The 17,765-nt window shown below is 33.0% G+C and overlaps 2 protein-coding genes and 2 long non-coding RNA genes across 7 annotated transcripts in view; 2 read left to right on the plus strand and 2 right to left on the minus strand.

The window, feature by feature from the left end:
- Positions 1 to 2,336: 2,336 nt before the first annotated feature.
- On the plus strand, positions 2,337 to 2,911 carry LOC130614667 (uncharacterized). Its single transcript, XR_008975935.1, has 2 exons — positions 2,337 to 2,592; positions 2,739 to 2,911. It is a non-coding gene; the product is annotated as an uncharacterized LOC130614667 (long non-coding RNA).
- Positions 2,912 to 3,367: 456 nt separating this feature from the next.
- On the minus strand, positions 3,368 to 12,981 carry LOC130614666 (uncharacterized). Of its 2 annotated transcripts, XR_008975934.1 has the most exons (4): positions 11,479 to 12,905; positions 11,127 to 11,264; positions 4,890 to 10,457; positions 3,368 to 4,848 (listed from the first exon to the last, which is right to left on the minus strand). It is a non-coding gene; the product is annotated as an uncharacterized LOC130614666 (long non-coding RNA). The 2 variants fall into 2 exon arrangements; XR_008975933.1 differs by lacking the exons at positions 3,368 to 4,848; positions 4,890 to 10,457 and having other exon boundaries at positions 11,101 to 11,264; positions 11,479 to 12,981.
- The window catches only part of LOC130614664 (uncharacterized), a 29,494-nt gene continuing 17,438 nt past the window's right edge, over positions 5,710 to 17,765 (plus strand). The window contains exons 1-2 of one of the 3 annotated variants that reach the window (XM_057436102.1): positions 5,710 to 5,773; positions 9,835 to 9,905. The gene's annotated coding sequence lies outside the window, so the exon portion shown is untranslated. Of the gene's footprint in view, positions 5,774 to 9,819; positions 9,906 to 13,129; positions 13,259 to 13,362; positions 13,443 to 17,765 lie in introns of those variants that run through there. The other 2 variants (XM_057436101.1, XM_057436100.1) reach the window with 2 other exon arrangements.
- LOC130614463 (uncharacterized) lies at positions 15,231 to 16,151 on the minus strand. The gene has a single exon (XM_057435890.1). The coding sequence runs from the start codon at positions 16,149 to 16,151 to the stop codon at positions 15,231 to 15,233; it is 921 nt and encodes a 306-aa protein (XP_057291873.1).

A 17,765-nucleotide genomic window follows, 5' to 3' on the forward strand; every position in this document is an offset into this window, starting at 1 on the left:
AATTGCGGACCAGATTTTAGAATTCAAGTTGTAAAGATCCACATGCAGAGAAGTGTTAAGTGCAGAAAAGAAGTGTCAAAATACTGAAGAGAAGTGTCAAAATACAGAAGAGAAATGTTTCGTTATATAGAAGAGAAGTGTTTTTGATTTGGAAGAGAAGTGAGCCATAGTGGCCATGGTATAGTTAGAAGATAAATTTCGCCTAATTTGTCTTTCATAGCCTATTTAGGCTATTCAGTTGTCACGTTACCTACATATAAACATCGTTTAAAAATCCTGTGAAGTTTGCCGGTCTTTCGAACCAGTGTTGTTTCTATTAACTATGGTCTAATCAATAATATATACAGCGAGACTTAGTTATTATAGTTTATTTTGTTGTTTTATTTTTTCATTTTTCATTTCATTCATATTTTTTCATTTTCATTATGTTTTTGCAAGAACTTTGTAGCTAAGTATCGTCTATAAATAATAGAAACAACATTTTTATTTAGATCTACTGGAAACGGCAATTGTTTATATAATTCTAGAGCCTTTGCTATCTACTTCGAGCTGTCGATTCGATTGAGCTGCGTTTACATTCAAACTTCTATGCTTCACATAATGTTGATAAAAAAATTATGGAGAACTTTCCTCGTATTGAAAGAGGACTTTTTGAATCATTTTTTCCTCATGATGTTGCTGATGAATTTACAGGAAATAAAAACTTAGATAGAAAGTCATGTGTTATCAAGGAAGCCATTTATAATCCTAAGAATACAAGATTCTGCTCTTTAATGGATATGCTGGCTCTTGCAATAGTTATTGGGAAAAATATTGAAACCGTTTACCCTCATGATATAGATGATATCCATGGAAGTTATGATAATGGGTTGATTACCCCAAGAACAAGTACAGAATATACGAGCGAATGAATCACCATTAGTAGTCAAGAATGGGTGAGGTGAGAAAAATGCCATTTGGGTTATTTGAGCCAAACCTCTTTGTATATATCTCCTGCCACCATGAAAAAAGACAAAACGTCAGCAACAATGAATTTATATGACAAAGGTTTAAAGGCCCGTAATCACCCTGTAGGCAACTTTTTTTAGGTGTGCCTATTTTCTTGTACAAAATGAAAGATATACATAAGAAAAATCCTGAAAACTTTATTGAAAACTAACAACCAGAACATGTTCAAATGTTTCATAGAAATAAACCCCAATTTCTCTTCGCCTACAGAACCGCCATTGCATTTCATTGCACGAATCATGCGATAATAAACGTACGGGAAAATCTATAACATGGTTGCTGGATTCATGACATTACAGAAAAAATAATGCATGAGGGAGTGTCTCCGTAGCTGTGTTTCCATCGTAATGCTTTTATAAATGTATCCACAAAGTTCCGAACATGATAAATCAGGTAAATCAATCGAAGTTTCTGTGTTATTCTTTATTATTTAAACGTTCTAACTTACTGAAATCAGACTTCTTTGCAACACTGACCACCTTTTGTTGCTGTTTCCGAAGACAGCTTCGCCTCGCTAGCTGTCTTACCTTTTGATTATTTTCCTTTGTTCAAACAGTTAGTCGTTTCCTTATGGAGACAGTCAGATCCAGACAACTAGAATACATAAATTTTTAGAATTTCCCCTTTGATGCTCTAAACTTAATTATCTCCATAGTGCTTCAACTATCTTCAACTATCACAATGAGCATTCTCCCCCGTTGGGTATTTTGGCTTATAATATGCAGTAATCCCGGTCATGATAATAAAAAAAGAGAGAGCGTGATAAGCATTAATTATCATAATTAATAACTACGAGGCAATGCTGTGATTTCTTCTTTCTGTTTTGTTTCGTCTGGTCTCCAAAAACAATGACGAACAGAATAGAAGAAAATTAAATCTGAGTGGAGAAAGTGATACGGATGTTTTTACGCGCGGCCACTTTTTTAAACAGAATTAAAATTTCTTTCCACTTTTTGATGCCATGTTTTGTAAAGATAAAACAAGCCAAAAAGAACAGCATTGTGATTCGGAGCCTACCATATTGCGATTTTATCGAACTCCATCTCAGAGCTCATTTAAAGTTAAGGCCGTTTGGTCACCTACGGTTTCACACGAACATTTTGTGACGGCCCGCTTATTAGACAAGAATAAGAGATCAACAAAATCGTTAAATATGGCGGCTCAAAAAAACAACAATAAAACTAAGATATTGATGTACCATTATTTCCATTTCTAATACGTTTTACATCCTCAAATTTTCAGGAAAGCCATAACTTCGTCTGAACTTTGAAATAAATAAATAAAATGTATATGTTAATTTTTTTTCGATAAGGGTGATTACGCGCCTTTAAGAGGTAGCTAAGAAGTAATTTATTGCTTGTGTTTTTAAAAGAGAAAGTTCTGAACATTGCAAGTAAACATTCAGCTTTATTTCTTAGAAATAATTAATAATGCATTAGCTGCACATATTTTGATGTTGTACCCAAATATCTTCAAGATTTTACATATTCTTGCTGTAGTGCTAGTAACGACAGGTTCTTGGGTGAGAGATCTATATCATCGTTACGACGAGTAAAGACATATTTAAGAAGCTCGATGGCCCAGGTATGTTTCTACAATATAACATTGCGTAGTAAGGAGAATGCAATATTTTTAATCTTGTCGTGTATCTTAATTTATTGAGTTATCTGTTTTGATTGTGAAACACCACATTAAGTTCATTTAATTATAATTTTAAAACTTTTGTTCAGGATCGATTTAATGGCTTGGTGTTGCTAAATATCCACAACAAGATGAAAATAAATTTAGATGACGTAATCGATATGCTGGCAATAAATTATCTAAAAAGACTTAAAATGTTAGATATCCTGAACGATGATTAAAAGTGTAGCAGTCTTGATAAAAATATAAATCTTGTATATTATTATCTGTTGTTTAAATGTCGCCGTACATAAATTCCCTAAAAGTAATAACGCATGACATCAAATTTTTTAAAAAAAAGAATTAAATTACTCAAGTTGTACAAAAAACATTCCAAAATATAATCTTTGTCAGCTAAAAAACTAAAAAACCCACCTTACACCTACTTAGCAAAGATGAGTCTGAGAGATGATTTTAAGCTATTTCAGCCGTTTGGGGGCGTTAAAGGCCCTTGGCTTCCAGGGCGCCGCACTGAATTCGTTTGGGGCTCACAACGCCCCTAAACCCCCAGTTGTCAGGCGGTGAAGCCTATTCGAAGTTTTTTTACACAAGTCAAAAAAAGCCCTGCACGCTAGTCATGTCGCAAATAATGCACTAAGAATTTTCTAGTCAACGGCAGTCTACTATCACCCCACCAGGGGACATATTATGAAAAAAGAAGTCCATATTCGATGGCACTACCAGCGTTCAACAAAACTTATTGTGCCATGTTGATACTGCATTTCTAAATGATGTCATTAAAATTTAACATTATTGTTATACATTGGAAGGTATTGTGAATTTGATTCTTCTGAGATTGAGATTGTGGTTTTTGTTTGACCTTTTATATTTTCAAAATGCAGACCTTTGTTTGTTATGAACTTATTATAGACAATTTAATTTGCTTTTATATCTAATATTTTAGTAATTAAATAGTTTTGTAAAAAAAGAACTTATGAAATAATGACTATCCGAATATGTTTTTGAACCATTACGGTGTCTTTAAGTCAATTTTCCTATTAAAACTCTAAAGTTCTTCGACCCAAGCTAGATTGCTTTTTTCTTAAAAAATAATTTCTTGTAGCTCAACCTTGGCCTGGTGATTAAACAATTATATTAAGTATGTGAAAGGATGGAGAGTGACATTAATGACGGAGATCTTACTTGAGCTGTTTCGTACCCTTTTAATCGGTCCCTATTTTTGGCAAGATTTAAAACCTAATGTTCCTACATAATTGGTTCTCAAATATAAGATAATGTGTCTTGTACAACTACTGTTTTTTTGTGACAACCAGAAAATTATAACTAAACAGCTTTGCCTTGATTAACACACCGTTAGGTTTTGCATCCCAATTAAAAAAAAATATAGTTGCTATCAGTTGTTGGATTTTTCGCAAATCTTATTAACAGTCTTTAGAAAAGAGGAAATGCAGTTAAAGTTAAGGTTACGTCGGCACTTTTGCAATGACGTCATTAGAAAATTATTATTCGACCAGAATAATCATGTCTACATTTTAGGTATTGTTAAGAACCACACGACGCTTTTTTTCTTACATTAACTTCGGGTCTGGTTAGTTCATTTATATTTGGTTCTAAGACAAGTTCTTAAGATTTTGTTCACGCAAAAAGGTATTTAAGGTTTATATCTTCGAAATCTTTGAATAAAGTAACTGGAAGAAGTTTACTCAAGTTTTGAAAGTAAATCGAAACACCGAAATCATAACATTTGCAAAACATATATTATTAAGAGACAAACAAAAAGATCTCTCCTATATATCTTAATGCACCAGTCAGGGTTAAACAAGACAAAAAAGTGTTAAACAAGACAAAACAGGATTAAACAAGAGAGAACAGGGTTAAACAAGACAAAAGTTGAAGAGGCTTTTGAAACTTTTACTTTCAGATTCTTAGGTTATTATTGCAAGGAATTTTACAAAATAAACACCCTATAATGTATTTTTGAAACAATCTGATAGATGTATTTAGAAGTTTGAGTGTTCATATTGAATGACAACTAAATGCGTCACTGTTTCTAATAACAACTTGATTTTAATGAGACTTCCAATTAAAGCTAAGGGACGGTAACTTGAAGGCAGCATATTTTTCCATACTAATTTCAGTGTGATTCTGGCTAATAAAGCTTTTCAAAGTGTTTAACTTTGTACAACTTAAAAAACGGATCTTTTATGCGCTGGTTTCCTAGATTTATTGAGATTAGACACATTTTAAATGTTTGTCTAATTTTGACAGCTAAGACCATTTCAAAATACATGGAATGTAAACATATATGTTGTGTTTACAATTGTGACGTTTGTTTCGGTCTTGTTGCGTTAAGTTATATGAATACAAATATGAATGACGATTCAGGTTTTTAAAAACAAAACAGAAGTTTGAATTTCCAATGATTTAAAACGTCTTTTTCCTCTATAAGAAGTTGAAAGAAGAGGACAATGAAGTCTGTCTATAAATCCGTCAATATTAATAATTAATTTTTCTTTTACTTTCATTTAAACATATTTTCTGCTTCCATTTCCCTCTGCTCAACTACACTCACTGGTCACGTTAGTTAGCACAGAGACTGATACTAATCTGTTTTTTATGGTTTTTTTATTGCTGTCATGGTTTCACATGTAGATACTGAATTGAAAAAGGGGCAAAAAAATTGGGCAGAAAATAAGAAATGCCAAATAAGAAACGGCAAAAACATTGGTTGCCTAGCAAACATGTAGTCACTTTTTAACCACCTTTCTTTATTGATAAGGTAAGTTAACAAAAGATATGATAACGGATAATGTACCATGGTAATCTTAATCATAGCAGAGCTAAAAAATGCTGCAATCATGTGATCTCTGTTTACAATAATATACGGATACCGTAAATATGAAAATGGATTGGATTGGTTATCACATTCACAATAGGTTTTGTATTACGTTACTAGGGAATGTTTTTATAACATTGTGAACAAAGAGATGGCTCTTTATGAAACCAATCATAGAACTCGTGACAATCAATAAAATTAGACGGGCTTGGTCAATTGTTAGAAAAAAACTTCACCTTTCAGTGAGGAAAGCCATACAGATTTTTGAAATAAATGACAGGTCCTAAGGCAAGTTTACCAATTTATTATTTTTATTTTTCTTTCTTTTTCTCTTCGTTTATTTGTTTTTTTTGTCTTTAGTCGTGACTGTACTTAAGCCTGAATATAATTTTTGATACTTTCTAGTCTTACAAGTTTGTTCTTAAGTTTTAAAAACTTAAGCTGTATTTTGTTTTTCAACCGAGAAAAGAGTGCAGTTTATACTTATATAGAGTGCAAAAAGCTTATATTCTTCCTTTCATTGGCTGATTTAGCGTGCAAAAAGCTTATATTTTTTCCTTGATTGGTTGAAAATTCGTAGGAAAAGCCTATTATGTTCTTAAAACCGAAAACGGTCGGTGAATAGGTGAATTTATTTTCACAAATATTCATTTTATGATTCGTAAATTTTGTTTTGTTTCAATAGTCATTAAATAGTCATTAATCATAGAGCACGCGCTCCCCACCGGCTATGAAAAAAAACAATTGAATTATGTTCAACTATTATAGTCAACTTAAAAGAATAATATTATAGCACAACGATGGAGTTCTGTGTTATTTGGCTTAACAATAATAATTTATTCTTTTAAAAATTAATAGTTTTTATTTCCATTCAGCGTGACATGAACATAACTTGTTATAATGATCTAAAACGCACGTGACTTCATAAACTCAAATAAATTCATGAATACAAATTAAATAAATTATCTTGCAGTGATTTTAGTGGCCCCCATAACAATGCTTGTTAATATCGCGAACATAATTAAGCAGTGTGCAACCGACTATGTGAAATTAACATCATATAAGACCGAGTACATGATAAACAAGATATCGCAGGTTAGTTTTACCCTACTGATGAAGTGTTGTTGCAATAGTAATTCTGCTCAGTACGAGAGGAACCGCAGATTCAGACAATTGGCATTTGCACTTGCTTGAAAAAGCAATGGTGCGAAGCTACCATCTGTTGGATTATGACTGAACGCCTCTAAGTCAGAATCCGTGCTAGAAAGCAATGATAATTAATTAATGATAATTAATTAAAATAATAATTAATTTGCCAAAACTTTTCTCGGCACTGTGCGATAACTAGTACATATACCTTTTTGAACTGAACAATGAAACATTAAAGCATGTCCATTATGCAGAATTGTAAAAAAACGTTATGAAAAATATTCGCCCATACAAATTTCAAACTTAGTTCGTGAGAAGAGTACTAGGTACAAAGTACAATAACTGCGTTGTCATTATCTCGTGACAAATGTTACGTAAGAATGCAAATCAACATTTATATATGTTTACATTCCAGACAACTTCTTTTATTTGTATTGAATTTTGTTTATGCTTAGTCTGTTTGGTCTAAGTTGACGTTGAAAATAAAACAAAAGTACAAACTTATTGTCATTGTTGTTGTCATGACGGTTATAGAAACTGTAACTATAGGATATTGGAAAATGAAATGGCAAGTTTCAATAAAATAGCGAAAGTTCGGTCAAGTATAGATTTTGATAAGAGAAATCGATACAGAAAGTACAAGAACTGACTCATGCCATCTTATGATAAGCTGTGTGCAATTAAACAAATAAACACTTGAATAGATATAAATTTCAAACAAAAAGTCGCCCTATTTATTGCTTAGTATAAACAGAGTACCAAAAATCCTTTTTAACCCTCTCAGAGTGGTATGTATTGACTATTACTCAAAAATACCCCTTACATTTAAAAGAAATTCTTATCTTAAAAACATTAAACTCTTAACACAACTATATTTCGTCAAGGGGAATAATCTTGTTTTGTATTTATTAACCCGACTTCCCGATTTTTTCGGATTTTCTTCGAAAATTAAAAAAGAAAAAATATTTTAAATAACGAGTTTGCCTATCATTAAAAATTAAAGGAATTAAATTTTAAGCAGGTACCAGTTGTTACAATGAGATACTTTATTATTATTATTATTATTATTATTTTTATTACTATTATTTACCCAGGATAGCCTCTTCAGTTCCTATTGGTACTGCTATCACCGAGGGTCCTGCGAAGGGGGTCCTAGCGCATTTAAAGCTCCCATTTGAGCTACGAAAGTCGTGCAAGCACAGCAATCGCTCAACTAGACAACCGCCTAAGATATCAATCCTATTCTCATGCTGAGCGCTAAGCAGAAAGAATAGATTCACACTTTTATAGTCTCTGGCATGACTCGGCCGGGGTTTGAACTGTACAAAACGTGAGTGAAAGCTGTCAAATAGCACAGTAATATAACAACAGGACGCTAATCGCTTGAACGAACTCGTTAGCATCATTCGGTATGTTGTAAATAGTGTATGATAGATTAGATTTAGTTAGATATAGAACGAGCTATACCGCGAACTGCTAGGTCAAGCCTTCCGGCTCGGCCGATGTCAACAGTGAGTGGTACGCTCTGGAGGCACTGCGTAGTTATTTTGGAAAGAACAGGGATTTGCCGCAATAAATATGGTGTTTTTCCTGTATCTATAATCATATGTAACAACAAAAAAGCACCTTTAACATTGGAGGCACTGCCCTGATACGTTAACTGGTTTAGGTCTGTATAGACTAATGATAACCAGCCGGAATCTCCTGTTATGAATTGCTGAAGCTGAAAGACGAAATTTTGATGGTGGCAGCTAATGCTAAAAAAAGAAATAATGATACGATAATATATGACTTTGTCGACCTTCACTGATCGTTAAGAAACACTATTTGGGTAATATTGAATAGTTAATACTTTTCGCCGTTCCGAGGCAGATATCGGAGAATTAGCCGTCCCGAGGCAGATATCGGAGATTTAGCCGTCCCGAGGCAGATATCGGAGAATTAGCCGTCCCGAGGCAGATATCGGAGAATTAGCCGTCCCGAGGCAGATATCGGAGAAGCAATTAACTATCTTATAGTGCTCAGAAATTATTTACTTGATGTTCAGTGATAACAATGACAAGATATAAATATTATTGAAACGTTTCTTTGATATGAGGCTGGAATTAAAAATCGTGATGACAGAAAAGCTGATGATAAACGACATTGAAACATTTTCGTTAAAGAGAAAAAAATGAAGCCGTGATACATGGGGATATGAACCCGTAATGTGGTTAATGAGAAAAAGAATGTTGTACATAGACTTCAGATTTTGCGTGACGTAAATGTCTTTTATTGGAGTCTGGGGACAGACTTATGTGACAGAGAGGGTAATGTTGCAATGAGATACTTCATCAGGAACTGTACATAACGTGAGTGAAAGCTGTCAAATAGCACAGTAATATAACAACAGGACGCTAATCGCTTGAACGAACTCGTTAGCATCATTCGGTATGTTGTAAATAGTATATGATAGATTAGATTTAGTTAGATATAGAACGAGCTATACCGCGAACTGCTAGGTCGAGTCTTCCGGCTCGGCCGATGTCAGCAGTGAGTGGTACGCTCTGGAGGCACTGCGTAGTTATTTTGGAAAGAACAGGGATTTGCCGCAATAAATATGGTGTTTTTCCTGTATCTATAATCATATGTAACAACAAAAAAGCACCTTTAACACAGTGCATCCATTTTGTATCAAGTTTAGTCGCACTTGGAAAAGAATATTAAAAGTTATGGAGGGGAGCAGAGTTAAAGCACTGGTACTGTATTTTCACATACGTTCCAAAAAAAATTAGTTGATGACAAAAACGTTATAGTGCGAAAAATTAAAAAATGATGACTCATTGTCATCTTATGACAATGGTTATGACAAGATGTGTAGCTAAATAAATAAACACTTGAACATGTTTGCATTCCAAACTTCTCCTTTCTTAGCATATACGAAGAAAGAGCACGTACTTCTATTGAAAATTGAAAATTTGTATTATATCATTAACGTATATTATTTAATATTATTTTTTATCCCATGTATCAGAAAATTAAAAAAGCTTGAAACCGTAAATGTTTAAATGGCTGGTGTCATTGTGATCATATAGACATTTGATCACAATGCGTATAATGAATATACGTCATTATATGGTCAAGTAGACGAAAGTGATAGCGATAAGTTGTCAGGGTAACCGAAAAAAAGTAATAGTGTTAGATTGTTTTTTTAATTACAGAGATTGGGGACTTGGATTCAATCGTAAAGAAGCCTAAATAATAGAAGCGAGCGTTCAATGAAAACAATAAGGTAAGTTTTCTGACAGATAAATACAAAATAGGTGTGTACTAAAAAAGATAAAAATTATTTTTGAATTATACGAAGGAGTGTGTTTACGCTAGATGATTTTACGCATAGACAATATCGTGGCCTAATACACGAAACTAAAAACAAAACATATTCAATTACAGCCATATGGGCTTTTACGTAAGTAAAGCGATATGAACTTTAAACATATCATGTGGTCAGGTAGACGAAAGTAAAAAGAGTTAAAAATATTATATAAAACAAATAATTAAGCTAACGACCCATCCCAAGCACTCTCGTCGGTATGATAATTGTTTATAGGAACATTCGTCTAAAAAGTTAATTTCACAGAACCTAACCTCTCCCATGTTCTGGTTTTATTTAACTTGCATGGGTGCGCACTCTTCTCGCAGTATTCTCTGTGACGATGAAGGTCGGACTGACTTGTGGCATGGTTCCAAATGGTCTGCCGTCTTTCGTTTGTAGATAGATAGTCAAGAATAAACAAGTGAGGAACAGTTTAGGATCAGCAAAATTTTTGGGTTGTTTATAAAACTAAAAGTTATACACAAAATACACGCTTCAGGTGTTTTGCTTTTCATAAACAAAAAAAGATAATATTTTAATAAGAAGGTTGTATTAAAACACTTTGAGATGAAGATTGTGTCAAAAATAAAGAACATGTTAAGGAAATTCTTAGCCAGAATTTCTTCATAGATAATAAAAAACAAAATAACGTAGTATAGAACTAACAATAACTTTGAAAATGAATTTCGCAACTGGCATTAAATTATGAAAATGGATTTTGCAATTTTTTCTAAAGAACACAACAAGACATTGAAGGCTGAAATAGTATAAAATAAAGTACATCCCTCCCCAAAAAAAAGTGTAAGCGAACTGCCAATTAATTTGCTCCTGCTATGAATGTAGGAATTCTCATCTTTTTCTCGTGACGCATTCTTGTTAAGTCTAAGATTAGTTTGAAAACAGGATCGATATTTCACTGTTTTTTCCATGTACCAAATTGAAAGCAAAATTTTGTTTTTAACTGATTCTCAAAATGTAGAAAAGAATTCTCGTCCCTAGGGTCTGTTGCCTATGTCATAGCCGCTAGCGCTTACTTAACGGTCTGGATATCAAACCAGCAAAACCCCCTAAGGACGAAGTTGGTAGAAAAGTAAAGTTAAATTAACTGGAATGTGGCGGGAAAACATCTTAGCTTACTTAACACATGACATAGATGCCTATTTTGTCGGATTTATTTCCACCCTTCAACTGTTGAATTAATCTTCATAAATCCTGGGACAAACGACAGGTCAAATTTCCAAACAGCGCATTTTACGTCCAACTTTGATTTGTTATCTAAAAAATGATATTGAAATACATCATGATAATTATACTCCAAGATCCTATTTCTTACTGTCATTTAGTTTCTTCTGATTAAGTAAGCCTGTAGAGCTTCCAGAAGTAATAAAAAAAATGCAAACAATAATTTATACTAAGATTCTTATCTTTTTATATATTTAATGACACTATATGACTATTGATAATCGTTAGGTAGATGAGAATTGCCCACCGCATTTAATTCGTGATTATGCGTGAATTTCTATGACTTCTTAAAATTGTCCAGATTCATCTACTCGCTAAGGAAGTGAAAACTTGCAGTCTTGCTTTATAGTACTAAAAAAAATATAAAAGTTCGGTTAGTAGAACAAAGTAATAAAAAAGGTCTGGAAACGAGGTTGGTAATTAATAAAAACAAAACATATACTGAACAGCTCGTTGTCAAGAACCTCTTCCTTTGAGTTTTCTTCCACCGTGAACACAAGAATATTTTAATTCGTAGTACTAAATCTCCGGTTTCATAATTTTCGTTAATCCTTTTTGTGGAGTTGTAATAACAGTTTGACTATCTCTAACCATAGCACTCTAACATAGACATCAACAAAATTATTTATTTGTATGTATCTAATTTTGTTTTCAATATCAACATAGCAACCACTTTTGTTCCTTTTCTTGTAAATACAATCCACAAAGTTTGTTGCTTTAGCAATCAATTGAGCAAAAATAAATATATATAATGAAAAAATAAGTTTTGAAACAACAATTGGAAAAAGGTATAAACATAACGGAATTGATGCTTGTTTGTTATTGTTTAGCTGGAGTTTAAAACTCTAAATTTGGAAAATTAATAAACAAACGGAAAAGAATAGTAACACGACTATTTCCGTTTTTTCTCGTCAAGAAAATGAAAAAGCAGTTCCATCGTACATTTTCTTTTGCGAATATTTTACTAACCTCGCAAAAAAGAAATTAAGCCCTTGTTTAGTCAATAGAACGGTATTTAAGTGCACCTTTGAGGTAAAAACCGGCGTCACCTAGTCCTAGTCGCAGTCTATATATTCCTGAAAAGAATCTTGGTATTGCTTTTACTCTAACCTACCGCTTTGACACATCTATGTTTACTGCCATGCTCAGTGATTAATGTCTACTATATAATGACAACATATGCTACAATCAATTACTTTTAGTCATGTTTTCACTTGTACACATAGACGAGTATAGTCCCAGGACACCCATCGGACATACTTGACTGCCAAATGTGTGCGTAACATTACTACATCGTTTTCTTTTGCTACTTGCAAACGACATACGAGATCGTTCTCTACTAATACTAGCGAGATTTTATACAAATAAGCAAATGCTACCTTATTTATTAACTTACCAGAACTGTTCATTGCAGCACTTCTTTTATTTACAACTGGGTCAAAATGAGCTACTCCCATGGATTATTAACAGAACAAGGGCAGTAAGCATCAGTGACTGCTACCTGCTGTTATATTTTCTTGTTCACGGGCATAGAAGCACCTTTCGCCGTGTTTCTCGCCCCGAGACATTCACGTAAACAGACGCGTCGCTCAGATCATAGTTCGTCCTGTAGGACGCAGTTAAAGTCTGCTGTGTTCTAGTTAAAGATTAGAATTAGAAAGATTTTCTTGTGAAAGTTCTAAGCAACTTAGTAGTCATGTGATTAGATTTACGTCGTTTAGAGAAAAAAAAACGCTTACGTAAACACGAAAAGAAATATGATTGGTTATTAATTACAATACTTTTTATATTACACCATGACTATATAAATAATTTGTTTTATGTTGAACAAAAGAATAATTATATGTGTAATCAATGTTGCATGACGATTACTAATAAGACAACATAATATATTTTAGGGTTGGTTTGTCATAAACTTTTAGATTTCAGCGAAGAAAGTTCAACAGCTTTTAACGTCAGCACATTTTTTAAAAAAAGATAAATATATATTTATATACAAATATTTATATATAAAATCTGTTTCACGGGTGAGTTTAGTCAGTTGTTCTCCATCTATTTTGATAAAATCTTATTGACTGATAATTTCGATGTTAAGTCTCCTTGTTTCTTCAAAGTTTCTTTTTTTTTTCAGCCGAACAGCATTTAACGTTGAAAGAATATCAGGACAGGACATAAAATTACATATATATATAAAATAAATCTGTTACACTGGTGAGTTTAGTCACTTCTTCATCTTTTTTAGTAATTTTTTTTTTGAAATATTATTGAAGTGATATTTTCGATTTTATACTGCTGTTGTCTGTTTTTCATGTTGTGTTTTTTTGGTTTCCTTATTTCCTTGTCTTTTTATTTTGCTTTCTTGCATTAAGTTTGTTCACTTGCATTTTTGTCATCTATAAAACAGATAGAATGTTGATGTAAGAATTGTCAGTCTGACTCAGGTTTTTCTTAACCTTTTATTTTAAAATTAATCACAGCGATCTAGTAGCAAATGTTCCTAATTTTTTTAATACAGAGACTCATATGTGAGTTTCCTATAAACATGTTTCATATAAAATAAATGCTAATTGAGTAAAATCAACCTCATCCGACAATATTTCTTCTTCTCATAGTCAGGGACAGCAATTAGAGGCCCTTGAACGAGGTTGACGGTGATGGCTACTAAAAATATAGCTTGCAAAAAAAATTAGAAAAGTAACCCTAAATGAGCAATAAAAGTGGAGTTGATGACAAAAACTTTGGTGAAGTATAGAACTTGGCAAGAGAGTGTAAAAAAGTAAAAAAATGATGATTCATGTTCTTCTCATGACAAGTTGTTTGTAATTAAATAAATAAATACTTGAAAATATTTGCATTCCAAAATACACTTTTGTAACAAAAACTCTCCTTCGTTGACGTTTTAAGTACTAATACTTTTAGTACTAATATAAAGGAATTTAATACATATACTACAATGCTTTAAAAACGCTCGGCTGTGTATCTTTAGGGGCGTCCAATTTAGAACTGGAGATGAAGGTTTAAGAGAGAAACTTTTAATAAAATTTTACAATTTTAATTTATCTCTATCATTATATTAAAAGTTAGTGCAGCATTTATCATATCTTATTTCTTTCTTATGTTTAAAGTAGGCTTCATGAATATCATTATTAAACAGCCCCAAACTCGTCCCCAGCGCCTTTTGTGTCTTTTTTTTAATGAACAGACAAAAGTTGCTGGGACGAGTTTGAAACAGCTCTTTAAAGAAAAAGGTGGTGGTCTTATTAGATGAGCGTTTATTAAAAGAAAATACCGAAAGGACAAAACAATAAATTGAGAAAGAGTTTAAATAAACGTAGCGAGCGTTTATCGAAAGCATTACAGTAGGTTTCTCACAAAAAATTAAAAATAGGGGTGTACTAAGACGATAATTTTTTTAATAATATCGAGGAGTGTGTTTGTGCTAGAAAATATTACATATAAACAATTTCGTGGTCAGATAGACGAAATTAAAAAGGAGATAATTTTAATACACCTATTTAACATTATGCGATTACGTAATCCCGGCCGGGAGTCTCGGTACCATTTGGGGGTGCCGCTAAGATTCAGTGCACTTGAGAAAACGAAGTATAAACATCGCGCTATAGCTATCAAATTATTTACCAACTTTTTAAAACATTTAAAACAAACATGGATTACGATTTAATATCAAAAATGTCTGTCGAAGAGTTGAACAACTACTTGAGAGTTAGAAATTTAAGGATAAGTGGAAGAAAGGAAGAACTAATTGCTCGAGTGTTTTCAGCAGCTGAGAACTTCGTCCAGCCTGTGAAAACTGCTCAAGGAGTAGAGAGTAATTTAAAAGAGGAGTATCAGAATATTAGAATGAGTGCGCATGTAAACAAAGGGAGATACGAGTAGATAACAATAATTAAAAAAACAGAATAACTCAGACAACTTTTTTTGGTAAAAATATTTACAAAACAAGCAAAAAATGTGAAAAAAGAAAATTTACAAAAGTGTTCAAGTAGTTTTTTCTGGTTTCTTTTTAATTAATACAGGCTTTAGGTTACATAATGCAGCACAGCATTTAACTATATGATCTGCATGTTGTAACATTGTAACAGGCAACACTCCCTTGAGTATGCGATAAAACTTAATTCTGTTAATTGCTCGCTCAACATGAATCCTTAAATTTGCTACATCTTTAGTTTTTTTACATTCAGCACTTGTCATCTGACTTTTTACACGTGCACCTGGTGGAACAACTAATTTGCAAAAACGTAACATTAATTCTTCTCTGATTTGAAATCCACGATCTGCCATAACTTCATCATCCCTTTCTAACAAATCGTAAAATCCAGAGTCATTTGTAATAAATTTATCAGACGCGCGCCCACCATAACAATCAGATAAAAAAGTTATATATCCAGAAGGGCTTATACCAACAAGAAATTTTAAAGTATTGTGATGTTTATAGTCTGACCAAGTAGATGCTTGATTTGTTAAGGATTTTGGTCTGTCAATGAACACCTCAGCACAATCAATTATAACCCGACATTTGGAATAACCTGCTTTGGCAAATGTTTTAGGCAAGTTATCACGAATGGCTTCTCTTGGCAGCCAGACAACAAGTGCATCACCCAAAACTCTACTTATAATTTTAATCCAAGTTACAAATACTGTGGAACATGTTGATGGTGATATTCCAAAACGATCTGCAAGGTCCTCTGTCAGTAAGCCCAAACGAAGTTTCATCAAAACTAACAAAAACTCATCACGCTGTGTTAACTTTTTCACATGTTTAGTTTGACGCTTTATTTTAGTACTTAAACATGCTCGTTTTGACCCCCTCCAATAATTCACTTGCTGTAAGTAAGGCTTTAATAACAATAACAGAGTGTTAAATAACATGATAGAAGATAGACCAGTGTAATAATTCATTTTGGAATCACTTTTAATGATTCTCTAAGTCATTGTTGTATTTTTAACAATTTCAAAGGCTTTGCCTCTATACTTCTTTACTTGTACAGTTTAGGAGTTCACTTTACTGACCAAAGATTTGATCATTTCGCTCTTGTCTTTGCATGATTCACATGTAGGCGGTGAAGAAATAGTGTAAGAGTGGTCTGGTATTGTCGGTGAAAAAAATCCTGATGCGTCAGAAATATTTGAGCAACAAGGTTCCTCTTCTTGGGCTTCATTGCTGGGAACATCTTCTGAATCAAGAGATGACTTTTCCAGAGAATGTCGAAATAGTTCCCTCCTAGGTTTTTTAGTAACAGGAGTGTCGTACCCCAATTCTAGTGTTGGGTCTGGATACTTTTGGGAAGTTGTTCCATCAACAAAATGAACAGAGCATACCCTGTCACTTTGTTTTGGTACCCAATCACTTTTATCTGGGTTAATTCTTCTCATAGCTTTTATCCAACGCTGTCTCTGTTCGTTATTTCTAAGGACGCTTGGAAAGCAATACAAACTAAACGGTCGCTGACATGAACATTCTTCATGGTTAACTTCGTGAATTTCACATCGTTCCTTCTTCCATTTTCGCAGCTTCTTAGTGCTATTAAAACAGCCAATAACAGCACAGTTTACACTTGGCATGATAAATAATTCTTGAAATAAAAGATTTTGTGCAGATAGATAAATGTAAGCGTGTTGTTTATACTTCGTTTTCATCAAGTTTAACTAAGAAGAACACAAGGAAGATTTTATCAGGCACCCCTTCTTAGAACCCAGTTCCCTTCCCTAGCGCGGAATAATAATGGCGCGCGTAATGTTAAATAGGTGGATTTTGTTGTTTACGAAAGTAGAGCGATATGAACTTTGGACATATCATCTGAGGTAGACGAAAGTGATAGCGATAGGAGAATGAGAGTAATTAAATAAAAATGAACGTGTATTGATTTATTGACGTCAAATGTTAAAATGGAAATAAATAAAAGACATTAAAATACAATCGTGCATTTCGGCCTTTATGTAAGTTAAGCCAGTTCGACTTCCTAACCTCCTGACTAGGAGCAACCTCGTCCCCAGGGCATCTTGTATCTTTCTGACATCACTTTTTATTGTTTACTGAAACCTTCTTCGGTGAAGAGACTATTTAAAGCTAGTCCACGGATTTGTTTGCCCTTTTTACACCGCATTGCGTGTGTCTTGCTACTTGCCGTACTATTTTGCGTAACAGACAGACGTAGACGGGTATTAATAATATAGATTAGTCGTGGATGAAGCTTTATATTCCATAAATTTAAGTTTGTAATTATGTCTATGCAGAACGACCTTATTTGTAATTAGATATAATCATTAATAATATATAATTGCATGTTATTTATGTATGTAAGAATATTTCTTTTACAAAAGCGACTATAAAAAACATCCCCCTAACAACTTCCATTTACATTCTTGATTGGTTAGAACAAATCACGTTACAAAATTAAAGTCATTTCACTTGCTAGGAATTTCATTGTCTGCCAATTTAATCTTACTGGCGGGTTGTGTAACTACAATGAATGTAAATACTTTGTCACAAATTTATGTTGGGACATATTCACG

This window comes from Hydractinia symbiolongicarpus, chromosome 11 (assembly GCF_029227915.1).
Source record: "Hydractinia symbiolongicarpus strain clone_291-10 chromosome 11, HSymV2.1, whole genome shotgun sequence".
Taxonomy (NCBI): Eukaryota; Metazoa; Cnidaria; class Hydrozoa; order Anthoathecata; family Hydractiniidae; genus Hydractinia; species Hydractinia symbiolongicarpus.

Excerpts from the sequence above, each read along its gene's own strand:
- LOC130614463 (XM_057435890.1), bottom strand. The coding sequence starts at position 16,151 with ATGAATTATTACACTGGTCTATCTTCTATCATGTTATTTAACACTCTG.